This window comes from Nanorana parkeri, unplaced genomic scaffold, assembly GCF_000935625.1.
Source record: "Nanorana parkeri isolate BGI_ZX_2015 unplaced genomic scaffold, ASM93562v1 scaffold81, whole genome shotgun sequence".
In the NCBI taxonomy this organism is placed as follows: Eukaryota; Metazoa; Chordata; class Amphibia; order Anura; family Dicroglossidae; genus Nanorana; species Nanorana parkeri.
This window is the reverse complement of record NW_017306349.1, coordinates 2,407,277-2,429,104: the sequence shown is the minus strand read 5'-3', so window position 1 is coordinate 2,429,104 and position 21,828 is coordinate 2,407,277. Positions and strand designations below refer to the sequence as shown.

Below are 21,828 nucleotides of genomic sequence, written 5' to 3'. Positions count from 1 at the left end.
AAATGTCTGGGGGCAGATTTAACCTCCATATTTAAATTATCTCCCCTTCCCTGCAGACCCCCACATCCACTTGGCCAGGTATGTGGGTGGATGAGGTCATTGTATATAGGGACGCTTCCGGTAGCATCTCTTTGGGTCACGTCGCTTCCCGGCTGCACAATGTTTGCAGTGAGCCTTCCACCCCCTCTCCAGCCACAGCGTCCCAGGTTGCTAAGAGCCTGGCAGGGAAATGTGTAAGGGCCATACACATCTCCCCTTCTAGCTTTTAGCAACCCAGGACCCTCCGGCCAGTGTTCCACCCAGCTCTTGGCAACCAGTGTTGTCACCGGTTGCCAGGAGCTCAGTGGGATGCTTTGGCCAACATTTAACCGGTGATGCCAGTGAGCTGGGCGGTGAGATGATCCACATCCCCCGCCCATTAGCCTGCAGCACGGGCACCACCCCACGCTCCCCACCCCTGGTGGCCAAAAGGCTAGGGACACCCCTGCATAGGGGCTCAATCCAAATGCAAATTTTAAAAAAATTTTGTTATAGAAATGTATTGGGAAGGCTTTGATGCGTTTCTTTTTGGAGTTGCTGGGAACGGGCACGTTACAATCCTCCGGGAAATAAAAAAAAATCACAATAAAGTAGTGCATTTGGAAGTGGCTTCTACAAAAGTCAGCTCTCCTCTCATCAAAAGAGCGGCCATCAAAAGAGCGGCCATCAAAAGAGCGGCCATCAAAACGGGGTTCTTCAATGCGCTAAACATCTAGTGTGTAGATTTTGTCTCGTGTGGCCGAAGGCATCGCTGATATAACAAACTGCAGCAATTCTTCCAAGGCTACGCTGTTATTATCCCTTGTATAACCTTTTATGGGAAGTACTTAGCGTGTCAAACATAATCATAGGATCTATCAGATCCGAAATGCCAGTTCAGTTTTGCTGCACATGGCGACGCCTTTTTGGAATATGGCCTGCTCTCAAAATTATAGCAACATACAGTAAACCGGCTGCTTCAGCTAGATCTAAAATACTGGCGGGGTTTTATTTTTTTTAAGTTGCTGTCCATAGAAGTAATGACCATGTGCATGAATATATATCCGATATGAAATGTTATCTGTCGTGTTGACAAGATAATGTTATGTTCTCCAACGTCTTTTTATTAAAGGAGAACTATGAGGTCAGTGATTTTCACTCAACCTCATAGTTGGAGCCGACGTGTGACAATGAAACTGTCACAGGTCGGCTCAGTAGATCGGGAAGTGAGGGAACACATACCGTCGCTCGCTCACTTCTCGATCATGTCCCTGCAGAGAGCCCTGCCTGTCACTCACGGCTCCCTGCAGGGATTACCCCCCCCCCTCCCCAGTTCGATCCTCCAGCGCTGACTGGCAGAACAGACGGGGGAGGGGGCGGGCACAGCTGGCTCTGCCTCTAGATAGGCAGCTGGGTGGATCTCGACAGTAATGTTGGGATCCGTACTGGCTGCGGCGTCTCAGTATACCGCGAGCTGTAGTTCATGATATACTGTGGTTTGGGTTGGGAGGACGCTAGTTAAGGGTCCTCCCGTGACCCTTAGAAGAACTATGGGGAAAAGCACTTAAAGGGGTCGCGGGTGGCTGGGGGGGGGGGTTACAACTGTAAATCAACGGTGCAGTTTTACCGCTCCTTTGCCATCCACTTGAGTGAGGCCTTGAGCCAGTGGCAGAACTATCACCATAGCGACCCAGACGGCTGCTATGGGGTCCGGGGCACAGGGGGGCCCGGCCAGGATGGGGAACCAAGGGTTCCCCTTGATGCCGTGCGGGGGGCCGCCTGGGTCGCTATGGCATCTCAGGTTGCTGGCTGTCACTGGCGGCTGTGAGGAGGACCGTGCCGCTGTTCAGATCACTGACAACCTGTGTGCGTTCCTCCTCACAGCCGCTGATGCGTCAGTGACAGGCAGCAGCGAAGAAGGAGGCGGGGCCCGCCAGCGACCGTGGAGGAGGCGGGGTCTGGCTCTGGGCCAGGCGACTGTGGAGGGGGCTGACAGGTAAGAGGTGTGCCAGCCCACCTGAGACCCTGCAGAGTCCACCATGGAGAGTCTATGGTAGGCTCTGCAAGGTCACTCTCAGGTTTTGGGACCTGTTTGGGATCTCAGGTTGGCTCTGCAAGGGGCGTAACTAGAAATCACAGGGCCCCATACAAAATTTTGCTATGGGGCCCTGTGATTTCTAGTTACGCCCCTGCCTTGGGTCTTCAATTTTCATGGGATCTGCTGGTATTACTCAGCACTGCAGCCCAGGTCTTTGCAGTGCACACCTGCCCTAATCAGAAGTGTTTAGGAGTCTGCTGGACAACAGGTTAGTCTGCCTGGTCATTCCCTGGGTAGTAGTCTGCCTGGCTCTAACCTCTGTCTGACTGCTCATGCTTTGAATTATTCATGTGATTGTCTAGACTGCATTCATATTAAAGCTCTTACCTCTGCCAATGTGTGCTCTGTCTACCTGTTTGGAACCTGAACCCGCTTTAGGATCGGTTTGTCTATGTGTGATCTGACCATTAGCCTGCTGGCTCTGCCACTGTCAGTTGTTTGCTCTGTCCATCTGTCTGAGGACTGTCTGAGCTGCATCGTGTTTGTCTTGCCCGTTAATTGGCTGTCAGCCCTGGTGACACAGTGGGGCGACCAACATCTATGACGACGATAATATGTTTTACTGTACCTTCTAAGGAACATTATTACCTTTGCCATTCAAAGCAAAGTCACGGTGTCTGTATAAAGGTGTCCTACCCACTAAATGTCACCTTACTGGAGATCCCCCGCAAATCCATCCTATATCTAGAGTCTCCAGTGTTGACTGGTGTCACCCATGAAGGGAGCTCTGTGATGTGACTTTGCTCTGCCATAGCGATTGGCTGCTAGTCCCAAGTGCTACCACATGGTAGGAGAACACATACTCTCCCATACCCAGAAGCACCAGGTATTGTCCTACCTGAGGCAATAAAGTAGTTCTCAACCTGTGGGTCGCGACCCAAAAGTGGGTCACAACCCACAGTTGAGGGGGTCCCCACGTGACTTTTGCTCTGCTAGGTAAGAGGCTCTTCAGCCACCTCCTAGTGCAGCAGTGTCAGTTCTCCTAGATGGTGCTGCAGCAGCGGCATGCCAGAGAAAATCAGAGAGAGGGGAGCGGGCAGGAGTGAGGGGAGGTGAGTGCTTGATCACCAAAGAGCAGCACTGGGAACCACAGAGCCCGCACTGGGCGCCACCAGCGAGTCCCACTTACCACCTGAGAGCCTGCATAGCCTCCTGAGAGCCCACACAGATACTAGTTTTGGTTCATCCCTAAATGTTACCGTTGGCGGTCGCTACCACTTGGCAAAAGTTACCAAGGGGTCCTGGCCCTAGAAAGGTTGAGAACCACTGCAATAGAAGAAGGGGTTGGGGTAATGCCGGCATTGTGAAAATCAGTGGATCGAGTGATGGCACCATTAAACATTACATTTTTATAGAGCTCTATACATAGTTACATAGTTACATAGTATTTGAGGTTGAATAAAGACATTAGTCCATCAAGTCCAACCTATTAGGATCTCATTCTAAGAGTACCCGTACCCCTGTATATTACGGTCCCTTAAGAAATCGTCCAAAAGTTTCTTGAACAATTCCACATTATTTGCTGAAATCACCGCCTGTGGCAGTGAGTTCCAGACCCTAACTGATCTTACTGTGAAGAACCCCCTTCGCCCCTTGTGCTGGAATTTTTTTTCCATCAATTTTAGGTGATGGCCTCTAGTTTTTGTAACGGAGTTAATTGAAAACACAAAAAGGGATAAATAAGGAATAAAGAGGGACCGAGGGAATTGGTTCCAAAAGAGGGACAGTCCCTCTCAATGAAGGACAGTAAGAAGTTATGCTTGGCCAGTAGGTGATGACTACTGATATGTCTTTATAGATAACATATAGTGCCCTGGGGATCCTTTTATAATGTATTAAATGCTAAGTTAGATATAAAACATCAATTTGAAATACGCAGAAGCCTAAAAGTGACTCAAAACCATTTGGTTCCAAAAAGAGGAACAAAAACGAGGGACAGACAGTATAGATGCCCATTAAATCTAAATAAAATGAATCCTAAAAATTCTAAGTTGTGTTGGAGGTGCACTAGAGAAGAGGGGTCAATGTTGCATATCTGGTGGTCTTGCCAGTCGATAAAAACATACTGGAAATCGAACAGCTAACGGGGCTACATAGTTTAGAGATACCTGAGGTCGCTTTGTTGTCATTACACCATGGTTCGATCTCAGGATTGAAAAAAAGGACTTTTGGGTCCGATACTGGCAGCCGCAAGGACAGTAATACCAAGACATTGGAAGTCAACTAGCCCCCCTCAGGTCTCGGAATGGGTAATGGAATTAAATAACGTTATGCGACTTGAAGAGCTTACAGCTCGTCTATATGACAGACATGCGCCGTTCGTGGAGAGTTGGAGACCGTGGAGGGATTATCTTGGTTCATCAGAGATGGTTCATCAGAGATCCTTAGACATTTATAGGGAATACAGGGAAGTGAGGAGGGGAAGTAGAGGAAAAAGGGAAAGAAAGAGGAAAAGGGGAAAGTATCAAGACCCTGATCTGCTAAGCAAAACCCCTAATGACTAGATCTATTTATAATACCTCCCTTGGATTAAAGGAGAACTATGGGGTTAAGTCTTTTCCCCATAGTTCTCCTTAGGGTAACGGGAGGACACAAACTAGCATCCTCCCGTCAACCTAGGCTCAGTATACCGCTAGCTGTAGCTCGCGGTATACTGAGACGCCGCAGCTGAAGCGGATCCCGACAATTGTGCCGGGATCTGCCCAGCTGCGTGACTGACAGCTGGCTCTGCCTATCTAAAGGCAGAGCCAGCTGTACCCGCCCCCTCCCCTGCCCGTTCAGCGCTGGCGGATCGGAGCGGGAAGGGGGGAATCCAGCCACTCCCCTGTCACGGCTCTCTGCCGCCACAGGATCGAGGGTGAGCGAACGCCGGTATGTGTTAGCTCACCTCCCGATCTACTGTGACAGTCTCATTTTCACAGGTCGGTTCAAGATGTTTTCATATTACATGGTAGTATATATGTGGATGTAATGACATTAATGAGACATTCTATGTATTACCTTTTTTTATTAGGCTGAATTAATTGCTTATGTTTTTCTGTTTATTGTAACTTGTGGAAGCGATAAAAATTGATAAAAATATATTTTGGGGAAAAAAAGAGGGACAGTCCCTCCAAATGAAGGACAGTAAGAAGTTATGCTTGGCCAACATGTGATGACTACTGATACGATGTCTTTATAGATGACCTATAGTGCTCTGGGGATCCTTTATGATGTATTAAAGGGGTTCTAAAGCCTCCTGTTTTTTTGTCTATATCTACTGCTGACAAACCCGCTTAAACAGCTGTTTAGACTGACCTTAATATTGCTGCACGCTCCCGCGCCGAGAGTCTGGAACTGTTCGTACGGCCGCAAAGGATCTTGGCGCATGCGCATTTCGGATTCTCGGCCGGGAGACGAGCAGAGACGCAAGGTAAGTCTATGGACGCGTGCACCCGCCTGCAGACACCGCTGGATCGGAAGTGCCTGTAAGCAGAGAGGAGTCAGCACTGGATCGGAGAGCCGCCGCACCGCTGGAGGGAAAGAAGAGGAAGATCGGATTAAGAGACATTATTTAAGGTAAGTGCTGACATTGACATGGGGGGGAGGGGAAAAAAATGATCCTTTATTGTCACTTTTAATGCTTATTTCGATATAAAACATCAGTTTGAAAACGCAGAAGCCTAAAAGAAACAAAAATGACTAAAAACCATTCTAGCTTCCCTTTAGAAACTCACATCTGACGGATTTGTATATTGTATTTCTCAATTTGAGCCAGTAGATGGCATTGGAACACAAATTTTTACATAATTGATTTCCATTCCAGGATGGTAACGTTCTAGACTTGCAAGGATTACAATTTTTATATGTTTTATTATTTACAAATTAGGTGTGTTATCCCTGATTTCAGCATAACATTAACTAGAACAACTGGAAGACCCTGTTTATTGTTATTATTATAATTATATTTCGAGTTATTATTATGTGTAGCGGTGGTAGCATTTATGCATTGTTGTTAATTGTTTGTGGGAGGTGAACTGGCTTATCATTTGCCTTCATTTAAGTAGCATTCGTGTATTCAGCGGCGCTTGACCGAAAATATCGAAAGATATATCTAGTTTTGTAGAAAAAATTTAGACGTATTCCCTTCTGGCGTAATATGCCTGAAAAAACCCATAGGGAGTGATATACTCTGCATGGCTAAAGGTTCATGGACACTTGACTATGATACCCACTATATTGATGAAAGTATATGGACACCCTCCGGATCATTGAGTCTCTGTGTTTCCAATGAAGGCAGTGGTGTATTTTGGTTTGGAGTTGCCCTAGGCAAGATTAAATTCAGGCACCCCCTCCTCTAAATTTGCCCCACCCCTTCCTGTTTAAGACTTGATATGACGCTGGATATGGCGTGCACGTTGTATCCAGCTTTTGACATGTTCCGCTATTAGCTAAGCAGGAAAGATGGGGTCACAGGAGGGCTCTGCAGGGTCTTAGGTGGGCTGTGCAGGATCTGTGGTGGGCTCTGCTTGGTCTATGGTGGGCTCTGCAGGGTGTATGGTGACATGTGCAGGATCTGTGGTGGGCTTTGCGAGGTTTATGGTGGGCTCTGCAGGATCTATGGTGGGCTCTGCAGTGTCTATTGTGGGCTGTGCAGGATCTGTGGTGGGCTCTGCGGGTTCTCAGGTGGGCTGTGAAGGATCTCTGGTGGGCTCTGCAGGGTTCCAGGCTGCAAAGCCCACCTGAGACCCTGCACTGCCCATCTGAGACCTCGCAGAGCCCACCATAGACTCGTCAGAGTCCGCCACAGATCCTTCAAAGCCCCCTGAGATCCTGCAGAGCCCGCCGTAGACCCCACAGAGGTGAATAAAGGACACATTTTAACAAACACCCTGCAAAATGTTGTAGAAAGTCTTCCCAGAGGGTTGAAGGATGTTATAGCAACTCCATATTAAAAATGAAAAAAGCAAAATAGGTACCTCTTGCAATTTACTATTTTGAAGGGTTCAGTGATAGGTAAGAATTAGAAATATGTGAACTTATTACATTTTGATTAGTTGTGTTTCAATCATTTCTTTGTGAACCTCCAAAGTTTGGATTTTCTGAAGCAGAAGCCCCATTGAAGTCAATGAAAATCTGAACTAGGCTCAAAATATTGTGTATTATAGAGTAGAAAAAGGTGCGGGATTGTGCCAAGTGGTTTGGGAAGCTTTCGGCAGCCTTGCCTAACAAGACCAGGGATGCCAAGATAGAGGTGTGGGACCTAGTGGCACTGGTAGTCAAGCTAATGGTCCACAGGCTATAAGCTAGAACCAAACCTTGGAGCGCCATTGGTTCCTGTTTTGGGAATTTGAATTGCCAAAAACAACATTGAAATTTGGATTCAGTTTGGGACATTCAAATTGATGAAATTTGGTCTGAATCCAATAACATCCAAATTTCACGGAGTAACTCTAGTAAGAAAAAGGGTGTTCTGAAAGAACACCTACCAGGGCCAGACTAACATAGGGCTAGTGGGGTACCAGCTCCAGACTCACCACTGAAAATAGGCCCGACCAGCCCAGATTGCCTCAGAATGCCCAATGGCAATCTGGGCTGTTGTTCTATAATCTTTCTGGACCTTCCTCAGAGACCACAACATACAGGGGTACAGGTACTCTTAAAAACTAGACCACACAGGGATCCATATACACACACAAACATGCACAATCACATACAGACACACAAAGGTTGGACCTGATGGACCTGTGTCTTTATTCGACCTCAAATACTATGTAACTATAACTGGACCACAGTCTCAGCTGTTGGAGGCATGCTAGGCACAATAAGCACGCGCCCTTGCTCTATAAATCTTCTCGACCCCTAACATTTCCTATCACTTCCTATAAGGCCACTTATGCTGCTGCAACCCACCGCTCCATGTCCCTCAGGTTGGCCCTGGTTTTCATCAGTGAGATTTCCGACACCACCATGTGAGTGGCCTGTAATTCTCCTGGACCGCACCACTTCCTGGTGCGCATGCGCGTGAAGAAAGGTCGTCAGGAAAACCGCTGATTCTGATGATCGTAAGTGACGCGGTCGAGAAATTTTATGGGTCGAGAAATATTATAGAACAAGGGTGCATGCTCATTGAGCCTAGCATGCCTCCAACACCTGAGATTCTGTCACCGGAAGTGACGCGGTCCAGCATTCTTCCGAGGTCCAGAAAAATTTTAGTACACAATCAGACAGAGGTGCCAGTGGCTCTATACAGGCATTTTAGGAGGCTGCATGCTGGGGCCTTGCGGGGCCCCAGTGAGGAGCGAGTGACCACCAAATTAGAGAGTCACCTCTGCTGATTCCCACGAGAATCCTCGGCACCAGGCCCATGATGCTCCTAATCCAGCCCTGACACCTACCCTTTAACATTGTCACATACCTCCATCCGGCGGTCCGGCCACATGATAGCTCCGCCCATTCTGGTGACATCACCTCATCTCTCAGAGGAGAGGCCGTCACCGCCGTAGCCTAGCCCCCTAGACGCGTCCACTCGTGAAAGCGGAGTCAGTGTCAGTTGCTCGGCGTCCAAGCAAAGGTGGTTGAACGTTGAGCATCCTCCCCCAGAACCGGCCAGTACCTCGTACAAGCCTCGACCCTACAGTTGGCTACTACCTACTGCAGCAACTCGGCATTGCTGCCTACTACAGCATCTCCAGTAATCCATTGGATGCCATACTTCCTGCTGCATTACTTCCTACTACAGCAACCGCAAGTAATCTGTTATATGTCAAACTCACATGTTGAGAAGTGTATAGAATTCTGCACTGACTGTGATCTCTAAGCTAACCTTGTACCTGAATTGTTCCTTCATCGTGCAGTAGTTGGCTTGCTTGCCAAAAACCGTTGGGTCTGAGGGTTATGTTACCAAGCGGTACTGGGAACAATACATTTAGATATTGAATACCTTATTTAGGTTATATGATACCACATTGTGTATAGCCCTGTGTGAGTGTAATACAGTGGTGTGTGGTGAACCTTTAGCAGGTGGTATATGATGCATATGGGACCTACCCTCTCTCCTCCATAATAGAGGGTCACGGAGGTCTCCCAATCCTGAACCACCTCCTTCCTTCAAGTAATTTCTACTCACCGCCTATTCTCCGCAGTTGAGATCCTAACCCCTTTGGGGAAGAATTGCTGATCCGTTACAAACATTAGTCTCTCAGCTAATACCGTGTTTCCCCGAAAATAAGACACTGTCTTATATTTTTTTTGGTTAAAAAAAACACACTTGGTCTTATTTTCGGGGTAGGCCTTATTTTTTTTTAATGTGCAACAATCCAAAGTTAATGCAAATCCAAATTAAATAATCCAAAATGGCAAAGTTAAGAATAGGGTGATCAGGGCAATCAGGGGTGCCGTACCTTTCCAAAAGCAATTTGGTAACCAGAATGAGCGAAGCGCGCTTTCACTATGGATTCCTCACAGGCGGGGAGTGCATTTGGTATCACTCCGCCTGTGACAGGAGCCGGCGCTATAGAGGAGGCATTGGCTTATGCGTTTCTGCTCCCTCCGCTGCCGCCTCGCTTCCTATAGCGCTGGCTTCGTTGGCACGTTGATTCTCTCCCTCCTCTCCCACGGCTCTTCAAGTTCCCCCTTATGCCACCACCGGCCCTGGGAATGGTTACAACTAGGTCTTATTTTTGTGGTAGGTCTTATTTTCGGGGAAACAGGGTAATGATCCCAGTCAACCACAGTCGCATATCCATACTTTCTCTATGTGCCAAGTATGTTTTTGGAATTTGGCAGGAAACCAAAGCTTCGCAGAGGAATCACGTACAGATATTAAAATTGTATGCTGATAAAGTCCTCGAGGGAATTGAATCAAACCCCCACCGGTACAAGGCAATTATGTTATCCTGTGTTGCGTGACACTGGCGCGCTCCTTCTCCGTATCGATAATAATTGTCATCTTATGTTATGAATTATTGATCAACAATTCAGATTTGTTTTTTCCCTCCATGCGTAGAAACAACTGAACTGGGCAGCAAGAAGGAGCTGAAATCGATGCCGTTCATCACTTACCTCTCAGGGCTGCTGACTGCTCAAATGCTGTCTGATGACCAACTCATTATGGGAGTCGAAATCCACTGCGAGGAGAAGGGCCGCTGCCCGGCAAGCTGCCACTTGTGTCGACGAGCTGGCAAGGAGCAAGTCAGCCCTATCCCAGTTCTCTTGGAAATTAACCGGATCACTCCTCTGTATAATTTAATTCAAGATAATGCTACACGAGAGGTGAATACTCTTTTTATGATCTATTTCATTCATCCATCTGTGTTATGCATGTGATGCGTTTTTTTTAAAAGCAGCTTCCGAGGCCAAAAATAAAGACGGATACGTCATTTAAAAACAACAAACGATCTGTTACAGCGCCATTCACGTTCATGTATGTCATATAAAGTAACAGAGGCCCCAGGGGACCCAGGTGGCAATGTGGGACAACTTATAGTTATGAATAGGGATGCACCAATAACGTTTTTTTGGTAGTACCGGTAGCATGGAGCTGGCTTCACGGGCAATCAGGAAGACGGGCAGTGTGTCATTATCTTGATTGCCTGGGAAGCCGGCCCCATGCTTTTTGGCTGGCTCCATGCTAATTGGCCGGGAAGCCGTCATCCCAGCAATTGCGCATGGAGCTGGCTTCCCAGCCAATCAGGAAGCCGGAAGGTGGCTCATTACCTGCTGCCTTGTTTCCTGATTCGCCGGGAAGCCTGCTCCATGCTAATTGGCCAGGAAGTTGGCTTCGAAGCCAATCGGCATTGAGCCACCTTCACAACTAATAAGGAAGCCGAGAGGCAGGTCATTACCAGCTCCATGCTGTTTGGCCGACTCAATGCTGATTGGCTGGGAAGCCGGCTTCCCGACCAATCAGCATCGTGCCAGGAACCTGCTTTTTGGCCAATCAGGGAGTCAAACCGCGAGTCATTACCTGCGGCCCGGATTCCTGGTTGGCCGGCAAGGCGGGCTCTATGGTCCTTCACGGCACTGCTGGTCAGAGGAAATCTCCCTCTGACCGGAAGTTCTGGTATCGGAGCATTTACTAGATATACTAGAATCGGTATTGGTGCATCCCTAGTTATGAATGATATAAATGCTCAAGAGGCTGATGCAGTATTGCACAGGCAGGAGGGATGATTCTGTTTTGTTTGGACTCTTTACTTTTTAACTGCTAGCCTGGAGGCCAACATTTTGTGATTGTTTTATTGTATCCAATTGAAAAAAAAAAAAAGGTTTACTGTCTGTTGACCTTCTTCAAGACCAAACCGTAAAGGCAATAGAAGAAACCCTTGCAACCAAAACTTGTACTGCTCTCGTTGTGTCTAGACTTGTGCGATTCATTTAGTTCTGAATGGAAATTCATGCAAATTTCTGTAAATTCTGTCATTTGGATGCATTCGAATTTCCGAATGACAGAAATAATGAATCCCAACGAATCCGAATGTTTGGTAACGAAATTCGGATACATACGAATTTCATTCGGAAAGGAAACACAACAAGCGGGACATCTGTCATTTACCTCTCTCTGGCTTCTCTGCACTTGTATCCCGAATGACAACAAAGTAACAGAATATTGTTACAAAATGTAAAGAAAGAAAGAAGCTGAGAGATCTGTATTATTCTGTAACAGCTTCTGCTATATTGAGGACACTTCCATCCCGAATATAAAGAATCTGACAGCTGCCCATGACTGGGTAATCCCATCATGAAGTCTGAAAAGGGTTACACAGACTCCCGGCGTCTAGTCTGTAGAGCCGGCGACCGGCTTTACAGTAGAAGTGATTCTGGCAGCTCAGCTGCCACCAGATTGCTTCTGCGATCCAGTAACCGGGCCGCCCCCCCCCCCCTCCCAGTACCCCCGCCTTGTTTTCTGGGCTCCGGTGCCCCTCCTACGGGCCCAGGGCCGGCTTGCCGTGTGTCAGCGGGAAGCTGTGGAGGAGAGTGGCGAACATCCTTCGCGTATTGCATCACTTCCGGTCCCAATTTTTTTTTTTTAAGTCCTCGGTCCTTAAGGGGTTAACTGTTCACAGAAATAATAATAAAGAAAAACAGAGTGGGGTCCCCCCAACAATTCATATCAGACCCTTTAGGTCTGGTAGTTTTAAGGGAGCGCAAAAAAAAAACCCAGCGGGGTCCCCCCTAAAATCCCTTGCCCAGACCCTTAATTTGGGCAGCAGCCTGGCAGGGCAGGAAAGGGAGGGAGGGGTCGAGTGAGCACCCCCTTCCCTAAACCATACCAGGCCACATGCCCTTGGCATTGGGAGGGCGACCACCTGACAATGTCCTAAACCTACTGGGGTTGTTGAGATGTTTGAGTGCCTGGGTCTGCACACCTTGCGTGGCCATTACAATGTTATTCCATTCTCCCTGTTGAATAAGTTCCGAAACACACAAAGTTAATCAGGAACAAGTCCAAGGTTGACAGGAACCAGTTTGGGAATTATGGAAGATATGACCATTGAAGTATCCAAGACATTTAATAATCCGGGATCAAGTCTTCAGAATCTGCTGGTTTCCAAACAGTCAAAACATTTGATCAAAATAAAATAATCAATAAAATAATCTAGACAGAAGCAACAGAACCCGGGACCGGATGCCAAAGGTCCTCTGAGCATCAGTGACCTTTTCAACCCTTCAATTATAACTATTACCCCACAATGTTAACTGTAACCACTTAGATGTAAACCACTTAGATGTAAACACTTGACTCGCTGGTCTAATTTTATAAAGACCTTACTTAATTGCGCATCAGTCATACGGCTCCCTTTGTTCTCTCAATGTAATCTTCTCAACTGAGAGCAATAAATCCAGCGGTGTCTCAATAATCTTCCTAATAATCCTCTTCTTGCTTGTGGTGCTTGGATCTCTAATTGGGAGGAAAAGCTTCCCGATTATCTCTTCTTAATCTCGAAATAAGACATAAGAGGTATCCCCCCCTTCCGGGGACCTGCCAGTAGGCACTAGTGTCCGTGCGCCAGCGGTGGCAGTGTCAGAATCCCCGTCAAGTTCTCCAATTGCCATGAGTGTGGCGGCGCGGCTTCAGAGTCCTTGTCGAATTCTCCAACTCCCATCAGTGGACCCAAGAGCAGTATCAAGTTCTCTGATTGGCTGCCTTTGCTTTGCAATGACAAGAATTGTGAAGCCGCGCAGGCGCACTGACGGGAATTGGGAAACTCAACGAGGATTCTGAAACTGCCACGGCTGGCGCACGCGCACTAGCGCCATCTCATCCAAATCTCCGACTGGCAAGTCACCGGATGCGACGTATCCAGTTGGAGATCTCACCAGTTCTGGGCACTCGGGCTCAAAAAGTTTCGCCATCACTAGTGTAGGTGAGGGTTGATTGGGTTTCTTTTGTTCAGCCCTAGGGCAAAAAGAGAGCAAATCAATAGATTCCCCCATCTATCTATGTACGGAGGTATCTCCACTGCCAACTATTGTATTCGGCAACCATGACACCTGCAGCTTCCTGTATACATTGGTGCTGCCAAACAGGGACTGCACCTGATAGGATGCTGTCCAGTAGAATGCATGTACCTCCGTCCCACCAGTTCCTCTGTCAATCGCGGATGGAGGAAGAGGTAAGGAGGAGCGTTCTGCACTGATGCAGCACTATTCTGTAGAACTCTGCTGGAATGAAACTGCCCTGCGCCTGGCACCCCTCCCCCCGCTGAATGGATGAGACCAGAGCCAGGTATGGGAGTATTGCTTGTATCCCCCTATTGCCGGCCCTGTCTGAGAATGGCATATTCCAGAAACTAAAGAGACAATAGCCAGCTTGCACTGGATTGTTCAGCAGATTGTTTTATTAATTAAATCAAATCTAAAACAAAATACATATACAGTATGCAATTTGTAACAAGCCTATCGTAAGTTCGTAAGAGACCCCCCGCCACTGCGCTGCCATAAAGTTGGTGGGGAGGAGGGAATCTGGGAAGATATACCCTTAAGCTTGCTGACAAAGAGGACCAGAGTAATAACTGGAAAAATTCCAAAGAAGGGCTTGATATGTTCCCGCCATTTTATCCTACAGGGTCTCTGCGTACAGAACATGTAAGATGTATTGGGGGTTTTAAGTAAGAATTAGGCCTAAAATGTACATTTTATGAAAAAAAATGGGTCTGTATGCAGAAGGGTTCATCTTCTTTGTTATAATGATGTCATCAACCCTGCAGGTCTTCAAAAATGCATTCATGAGCTTGTACTGGTGTTCCGGGAAGGGAGAAGTCATCGAAGATTGGTGTCGGTGTGATCTTACTGCCTTCGATGAGAATGGATTGCCCAACTGCAGCCCCCTTCTTCCACCCGTGTAAGGAACTCCTCCTGAAACAATGTTACAATATCTGAACACACAAATGCATGGGAATGGTAGAGATGCCCCTGTAGCATGAAACTAGACTCTTGCCAAAATGTTATTTCCCAATGGGGAAGATGTTCCTTATATCCTTTCCCAGTGACCATGAGGGGAGTCAAGGGGCTCACCACATCAAGGTCACAGACCACAATAAAAAAAAGAGACCTTCTAATCCTTTTCTAGTCTACTTAAAAACAGTGATTTCAGTGTTTTGTCCTATTTGCAACAATTTCACCTCACTTCCTGTCCCAGAGTCAGAATTAGAATTGGCGAGTAGATTTCTTCTGATTCACTGAAATCATTGACGTTGATCCCTCAACAGCTCAGCTAACTCTGTTCCCTCAACTTCCCAGCCCTCATATCCTAAATGTAAATACAGAGTAGGGGGATATAGGGCGAGCTAAGCTGTTAAAAGAAGAAGGACCTCACTGCTTCTGCTGTGAAGCTGAGAGTGAATGGCTCCACAGTGCCTGCAGCTACAGAGTTCAGCGAGAGCTAGCTCATTTACTGCTTGTTAAGAATATGTAAATACTGAAATATCCATAATCTGGTCACAGGTTCAGCTTTTCGATTGTGTGATTTCTATCTATCTATCTATCTATCTATCTATCTATCTATCTATCTATACACTATATTGCCAAAAGTATTGGGACGCCTTTACAAGCACATGAACGTTAATGGCATCCCAGTCTTAGTCCGTAGGGTTCAGTATTGGGTTGGCTCCGCCCTTTGCCGCTATAACCGTTTCAACTCTTCTGGGAAGGCGTCCACAAGGTTTAGGGGTGTGTCTATGGGAATGTTGGACCATTTGTGAGGTCAGGTACTCATGTTGTAGGAGAAGGCCGGGCTCGTAGTCTCCGCTCTAATTCATCCCAAAGGTGTTCTATGAGGTTGAGGTCAGGACTCTGTGCAGGCCAGTCAAGTTTTACAGGTGAAACTCGAATAATTAGAATATCGTGCAAAAGTAATTGCAGTAAGTGCTGCAAAAGGGGCCCAAACCAAGTACTGAGTACATATGCATGCTTGTACTTTTCAGAGGTCCGATATTGTTCTATGCACAATCCTTGTTTTATTGATTGCATGTAATAATCTACTTTTTTGAGGTTGTGGATTTGGGGTTCTTGGGGTTTTCATGAGCTGTAAGCCATAATCATCACAATGATGACAAATCACGGCTTGAACTATCTTGCTTTGCATGTAATGAGTCTCTCTCATATATTAGTTTCACCTTTTAAGTTGCATTAGTGAAATAAATGAACTTTGCACGATATTCTAATTATTCGAGTTTCACCTGTATATGCATTTGTCAGCCTGTAATATAAAACAGGGTCAGCGTACCTTACATGTCCTTTACAAAAATGCCTAAATACTAATTCGGTATGCATATTAGTCAAAGAGTAAATGTCACTGATAAATTTGGCCTGGACAGTTAGGCATAATGGACATCGGATCACGAAAGAGTCAAAACTGAATATATAATTCCATAAGACCAGTTGTGGGGTTCTCTATAAGCCTAATCCTGATATGTAATTGGCAAACGTGCCGGCATCCTTAAAGACAATCATGTTGGGTATCAGCTTTTCTGTGTTCTAAGCTTCGTGATAGTAAACTGCTTGATTCAGACGAGATCGGGTTTTATTTGCAGTAGATCTGCTGACGGTTATTTAAAGTTTGGCTAGGAAGTTATTATCATTTTTAATTAAAAAATAAGTCATCCTGTGCTTCTGAACAGAATATTCTCATTAAATGATTTGACATTTACCTATTCCATCTGTATTCCGTGCCTTCCTTCTTCCACACCCTGCCCTTTGCATCGTAATATCTTCTTCTGGATTTGAGTCGAGGTTTTCATATTTCTGGTTCATCCCTCCAGACAACAAAGACTGTGTTGTGTAATAAACTTTGCTCCTGATAAGATATTATTGATCTTTAGAGGAATAGATACAATGTAAACAGATATTAAGCATTCTTTTTCCTCTACTGTCGGCTGGGCAGGTTTCGGCTTTCTCCCAGTATGGAGCCTTCCAGCAATGTGGTGGCTCTTGAATGGCTCGATGTCCAAGCGCCTATAGGAACCAAAGTCTCCGATTATATCCTCCATCATAAGAAAGTTGATGAGTACACAGACACGGAGCTGTACACGGGTAAGATGGTTGCTGCTTGTGTTAAAGGTATGCATGTGTAAATTGCTATATGTATATTAGGGCACGTGCGATGACGACGCGGCAGGGTGTCACCCAGACTGGAGACCGGGGGACACCCGGCCTCGGGGCGCCCCTGCCGATACCGATACTAGTATCAGTATAGGTGCCGATACCGAGTGTTTGGGTGAGTACTTCCGGTATCAGGAAGCCGGGCGGCAAGACATCGCATGCTACCCAGCTCCCAGATTGGCTAGGAAGGCGGCTCCATGCTCCCTCTTCACTTCGTGCTTCCCAGGCCAATCAGGAAGCTGGGCAGCGTGTAATAACTCTCCGGCTGGCTTCATGATTGGTCGAGAAGCTGGCCAATCAGGAAAGCCAGGTGACGAGTCATTACCTGCCCCCCATGGCTTCCCGATAGGCCAGAAAGCCAGCTCCATGCTTCCTCCTCACTTGGTGTTGAGGGAGCATGGAGATGGCTTCCCTCCTAATCGGGAAGCTCGGCGGCGATTCTCTACACGCCACCCGGCTTCCCAGCTAATCAGGAAGCCAGATGGCGAGTCAGTACACGCCGCCCGGCTTCCTGAATGGGACTTCCTGTATCGGTATTCGATATAGGTGAGTACCAGGAAAAAAATATCGGTATTCGTACTCGGTATTGGTGCATCCCTAATTTCTATGCTAATATTCTTTGTTTTGGCCGTAGTACCACTTTAAAAGAGGAGGAGTTCCTTCCCACACATTTTAGAATAAATGTAAATTTTGAAGATATTCAGAATGGCACTCAGATATCTCACACTTAGAAAATGAATCGATTTATTATTTAGAGGATCTTTATGCCTCTGTTTGTGTCTCTTCTAGGGGAGTCTCTGAGCCTCACTGATGATTTATTGTCTGGATTGGGCACGGCTTGTATTTCAGCTGGCAGGAGCCATGGTGGAACTGCAGACAAAAACCTCTACTCTGTCATCTTCAAGTGCCTGGAGGCAGACAGTCTTTACAAGTAAGATGAGATGAAGTCTAACACACAAAGTAGGGTGGAGGGAAATTATATTATGAAGGTAATAAAACTATAATTGCCTGTGAATGTCTATAACAGATTGCACTGCTTTGAAAGGCCCTAGTATGGAAATGTTGCTATTTTTGGTGAAATGCATTGGACATTTATCTGTAGAAAATAAATCAAAGCAACTGGACTTGCTGTTGTTTTCTCGAAGGCGTTTTGCTGGTCATCGGACCAGCTTTTTTCAATCTGAATTGAGAAAGCTGGTCGGATGAGCAGCGAAATGCCTTTAAGAAAAATACAGCAAGTCCAGTTGCTTTGATTTATTTTCTACAGATATACCATGACCCGGATGAATGAGAACCTTCACAGATGCATTGGACATTGATTACAGCAAAAGCAATAGGGATTCCATGCCAATGTTGAACATTGCACACGTTGCATTGGACATTGATGGTAATCCTTTGCCCCTGACTGCCAGTTACCAGCACCCAACCCAGGGGCGTCACAGGGCTCCATAGCACAATTTTGTATCTACCTCCAGAACACGTTCCCGTGCCTGTGGTGTCTCCATCTCCTTCTCTTCAGCTCTGCTCCTGCTGGCTCTAATGTCAGAGCCAAAGAAGACATCACTCCGCCGCTCACTGCTTTAGAGCCCACCTGACACCCTGCAGAGCACACCTGACACCCTGCAGAGCACACCTGAGATTCTGCAGAGCCCACCAGAGACCCCGCACAGCCCACAATAGACCCCGCAAAGCCCACCTGAGACCCAACACATACCAGAGCCCACCTAAAACCCCACACAGCCAACCTGAGAGTGACTTGGCAAAGCCCACCTGAGAGTGACTCTGCAGAGCCCACCATAGATCCTGCACAGTTCAGCTGAGGCCCTCTGTGGTGGGCTCCGGAGGGTCTCAGGTGGGCTGGTTGGAGTCTCTTTCCCTGCACACTGCGCTGCTATTACCTGTCAGCCCAGAGCCGCCTGCTGCTGGTTCCCAGCCTCTTCCACCTCCACTGGGGGACCAGTGCTGCTGGGCCCTGGCCTTGTCCACCTCCACTGCCGGATTGACGCTGGTGGGCCCAAGCGTCCTCCACCTCTGATACTGGACCGGTGCTGCTGGGTCCAGGCCTCCTCCACTGCCATTGCAGGGCCCCGGTCTCCTCCTCCTCCGTTGTGACCGGCGGTGCTGGGCCCCAGCCTCCTCCACCTCTGCTGCTGCTGGGACATGGACCCTATGCCCCGGGCCCCATAGCGACCACGTTCTTCGCTATGGCAGTATATCTGTAAAAAATAAGTCAAGGCAACTGGACTTGTTGTATTTTTCTTGAAGACATTTCACTAGACATCCGACTAGCTTTCTCAATTCAGAATGACTTGTACAAAAATTATCTGGGACTACATATGGTGAATTTCTCTCCAATCCACATTATCTGTTAGGCACAACCAGGTGTTGATTGCATTTGCATAATTGGAGTCTAGGAGGTGTTAATAACCTGCCCAGAGAGAGGTGTTAAAACAGCATTGTAGGTGGCAGACATACGAGCAAAATGCAAAAAAAAAAAGATCTTCTATCTCTTCTTTATCTACTTAAGACAAAGATTTAAAGGAGAACTATGGGGTCAGGGCTTTTCCCCATAGTTCTCCTCAGGGTCAGGGGAGAACACAAACTAGCTTTCTCCCGTGACCCAAAGCTCAGTATATAGCGAGCTACAGCTCCCGGTATACTGAGACGCCGCAGCCGGGACGGATCCCGACATTACTGTTGAGATCCACCCAGCTGCGTGAGTGACAGCTGGCTCTACCTATCCAGAGGCAAAGCCAGCTGTACTAGCCCCCTCCCCGTCCGTTTCGCCAGTCAGCGCTGGAGGATCGAAGCGAGGAGGGGGAGCCGTGAGTGACAGTCACGGCTCTCTTCTGGGACATGATCGAGAAGTGAGCGAGCGACGGTATGTGTTCCCTCACTTCCCGATCTATTGAGCGGACCTGTGACAGTCTCATTGTCACAGGTCGGCTCAGATAATGAGGCTGAGTGAAAATCACACGCCTCATAATTCTCCTTTAATATCTTGGAAAACGCGGCGAGAAGCGGTCTCATCCCTCAGCGAGTATCGCCTTGAAAATTGAAAGATTACTGAATATTTTAGACTAATCAGTAGATACAATTTAGACGAGCCGAGCAGGAGGCTCTGAGACCGTAGGAGGTTATTGTACTCGGGGATCATTTTATATAATGAAAAAGAGATTATTTTTTTTTGAATGTAACGGCGCGTAATATTGTGAAATGTGATTTTAATAAAGTTGTAATGTGAACAGGAATAATAGAATGTTGATTTTTAACCATTTCATTACTTCATTACTCGGCCATTTTTTCAGTTTTCAGGGGCTGTAACAGTTTGACTGAGAATTACTCCGTCATGCAATGCTGTATCCAAATTTATATTGTATCATTTTTTTTTTAGACCGACAGAGATTTCTTCTGGTGGTATTTAATAACTGTGTTTTTTTTTTACTATATAAAGGAAAATTGTACCGTTATTAGTAATGGTGCACTAGTTACATAGTTACATAGTAAGTATAGTACTAGATACAATAAATGTATGGATCATACGCAGAGGAAGGTGGAGGAGAAGGGGTTAATGTCCAGCTTACATACAGTGCGAGGATGGAGATGAAGGGGTCACTTCAGCTCAGTGTACGGGTGTGCTATGTGAAGGGGTTAATGTACAGGTCACATACAGTGGGAGGACGAAGACTGAGGGGTCAGTAGTAAGTGACACAGAGTTCAGGGGTCAGTAGTAACGCAGGGGACAGTAGTAACGCAGGGTTCAGGGGTCAGGAGTAACGCAGGGTTTAGGGGTCAGTAGCAACACAGTGTTCAAGGGTAAGTAGTAAGGGGTCAGTAGTAAGTGACACAGAGTTTGGGGGTTAGTAGTAACGCAGAATTCAGGGGTCAGTAGTAAAGCAGTGTTCGGGGGTCAGTAGTAAGTGACACAGAGTTCAGGGGTTAGTAGTAACGCAGGGGTCAGTAGTAACACAGAGTTCAGGGGTCAGTAGTAATGCTGGGTTCAGGGGTCAGTAGCAACACAGTGTTCAAGGGTCAGTAGTAATGCAGGGTTCAGGGGTCAGTAGTAAGGGGTCAGTAGTAAGACAGGATTAAAGGGTAAATAGTAAGGGGTCAGTAGTAAGTAACACAGTGTTCAGGGGTTAGTAGTAACGCAGGTTTCAGGGGTCAGTAGTAACGCAGGTTTCAGGGGTCAGTAGTAACGCAGTGTTCAGGGGTCAGTAGCAACACAGTGTTCAGGGGTCAGTAGTAATGCAGGGTTCAGGGGTCAGTAGTAACGCAGGGTTCAGGGGTCAGTAGTAAGTGACACAAAATCCTAGAGGCAGCCATCACAGCATGTATAAAATTGGCCTGCAGTTCACCGGCGACGTTTCTTTCCCATGGACAGACCTCTCCAAACGGAGAATAATGGTAACCTTAGTTCAACTTAAAAGGAAAACGAATGCGGCCACCCCATCTAAAGACTGTTAAGCTGCAATATATTATATTTTTAGTTTTGGGTGTAGATACACTTTAACGTCAACGAAAAGCTTACTTATATTCTTTTCACCCCACAGGTTCAGTTTATTTGCTGTGGATACTCATGGAAGACACTCAGCCCAAAGCCTGGTCACCCTACGCACTGCTTGCTCGTTAGTGGATGATAGTAAAGCCGAAGGTATGTATCTTATTATAAAAGAGGCCACTAGAGATTTGCATTTTCAAGTAGTAACCGGCTTATTCAGTTATTTATTTATCCTCTGTCCTCTCTATCCACCCTCAGCCTGCTGACTGGACAATGGAAGAGCAGCAGGCTGATGAGGACATCTCCCTGCTCCCTCTGCTTTTCCTCCTATCAGCATGTTACTTGACAGCACACTTGCAAGCAGCACAATTGGCTTCCAGTCTGCTGTATAGGGGAATGCAGGAGGTTGAGACCAGGTACTCATCGTAGTCAGGGCCAGATTTCCCACAAGGCCAACCAAGGCCCAGCCTTCAGAGGTCTACGGAGTCCATGCCTGGACAGGTCAGGAAAAGGGGATCTACTCAATATTAGGGGGATCATCCAGATACCACAGCATACCTTCAGGGGTCTAGTAGAGTCCATGCCTGGACCGGTCAGGAAAAGGGGGGTCTACTCAATATTAGGGGGA

The 21,828-nt window shown here is 46.9% G+C and overlaps 1 protein-coding gene across 1 annotated transcript in view; it reads left to right on the top strand.

Moving 5' to 3' along the window:
• ASTN2 (astrotactin 2) overlaps positions 1 to 21,828 on the top strand; it is a 153,019-nt gene that overhangs the window by 124,838 nt on the left and 6,353 nt on the right. Inside the window, exons 13-17 of the mRNA XM_018577002.1 lie at positions 10,104 to 10,369; positions 14,308 to 14,441; positions 16,482 to 16,630; positions 17,489 to 17,630; positions 21,253 to 21,353. Of these exons, the coding sequence (XP_018432504.1) occupies positions 10,104 to 10,369; positions 14,308 to 14,441; positions 16,482 to 16,630; positions 17,489 to 17,630; positions 21,253 to 21,353 (792 nt within the window). The remainder of the gene's footprint in view (positions 1 to 10,103; positions 10,370 to 14,307; positions 14,442 to 16,481; positions 16,631 to 17,488; positions 17,631 to 21,252; positions 21,354 to 21,828) is intronic.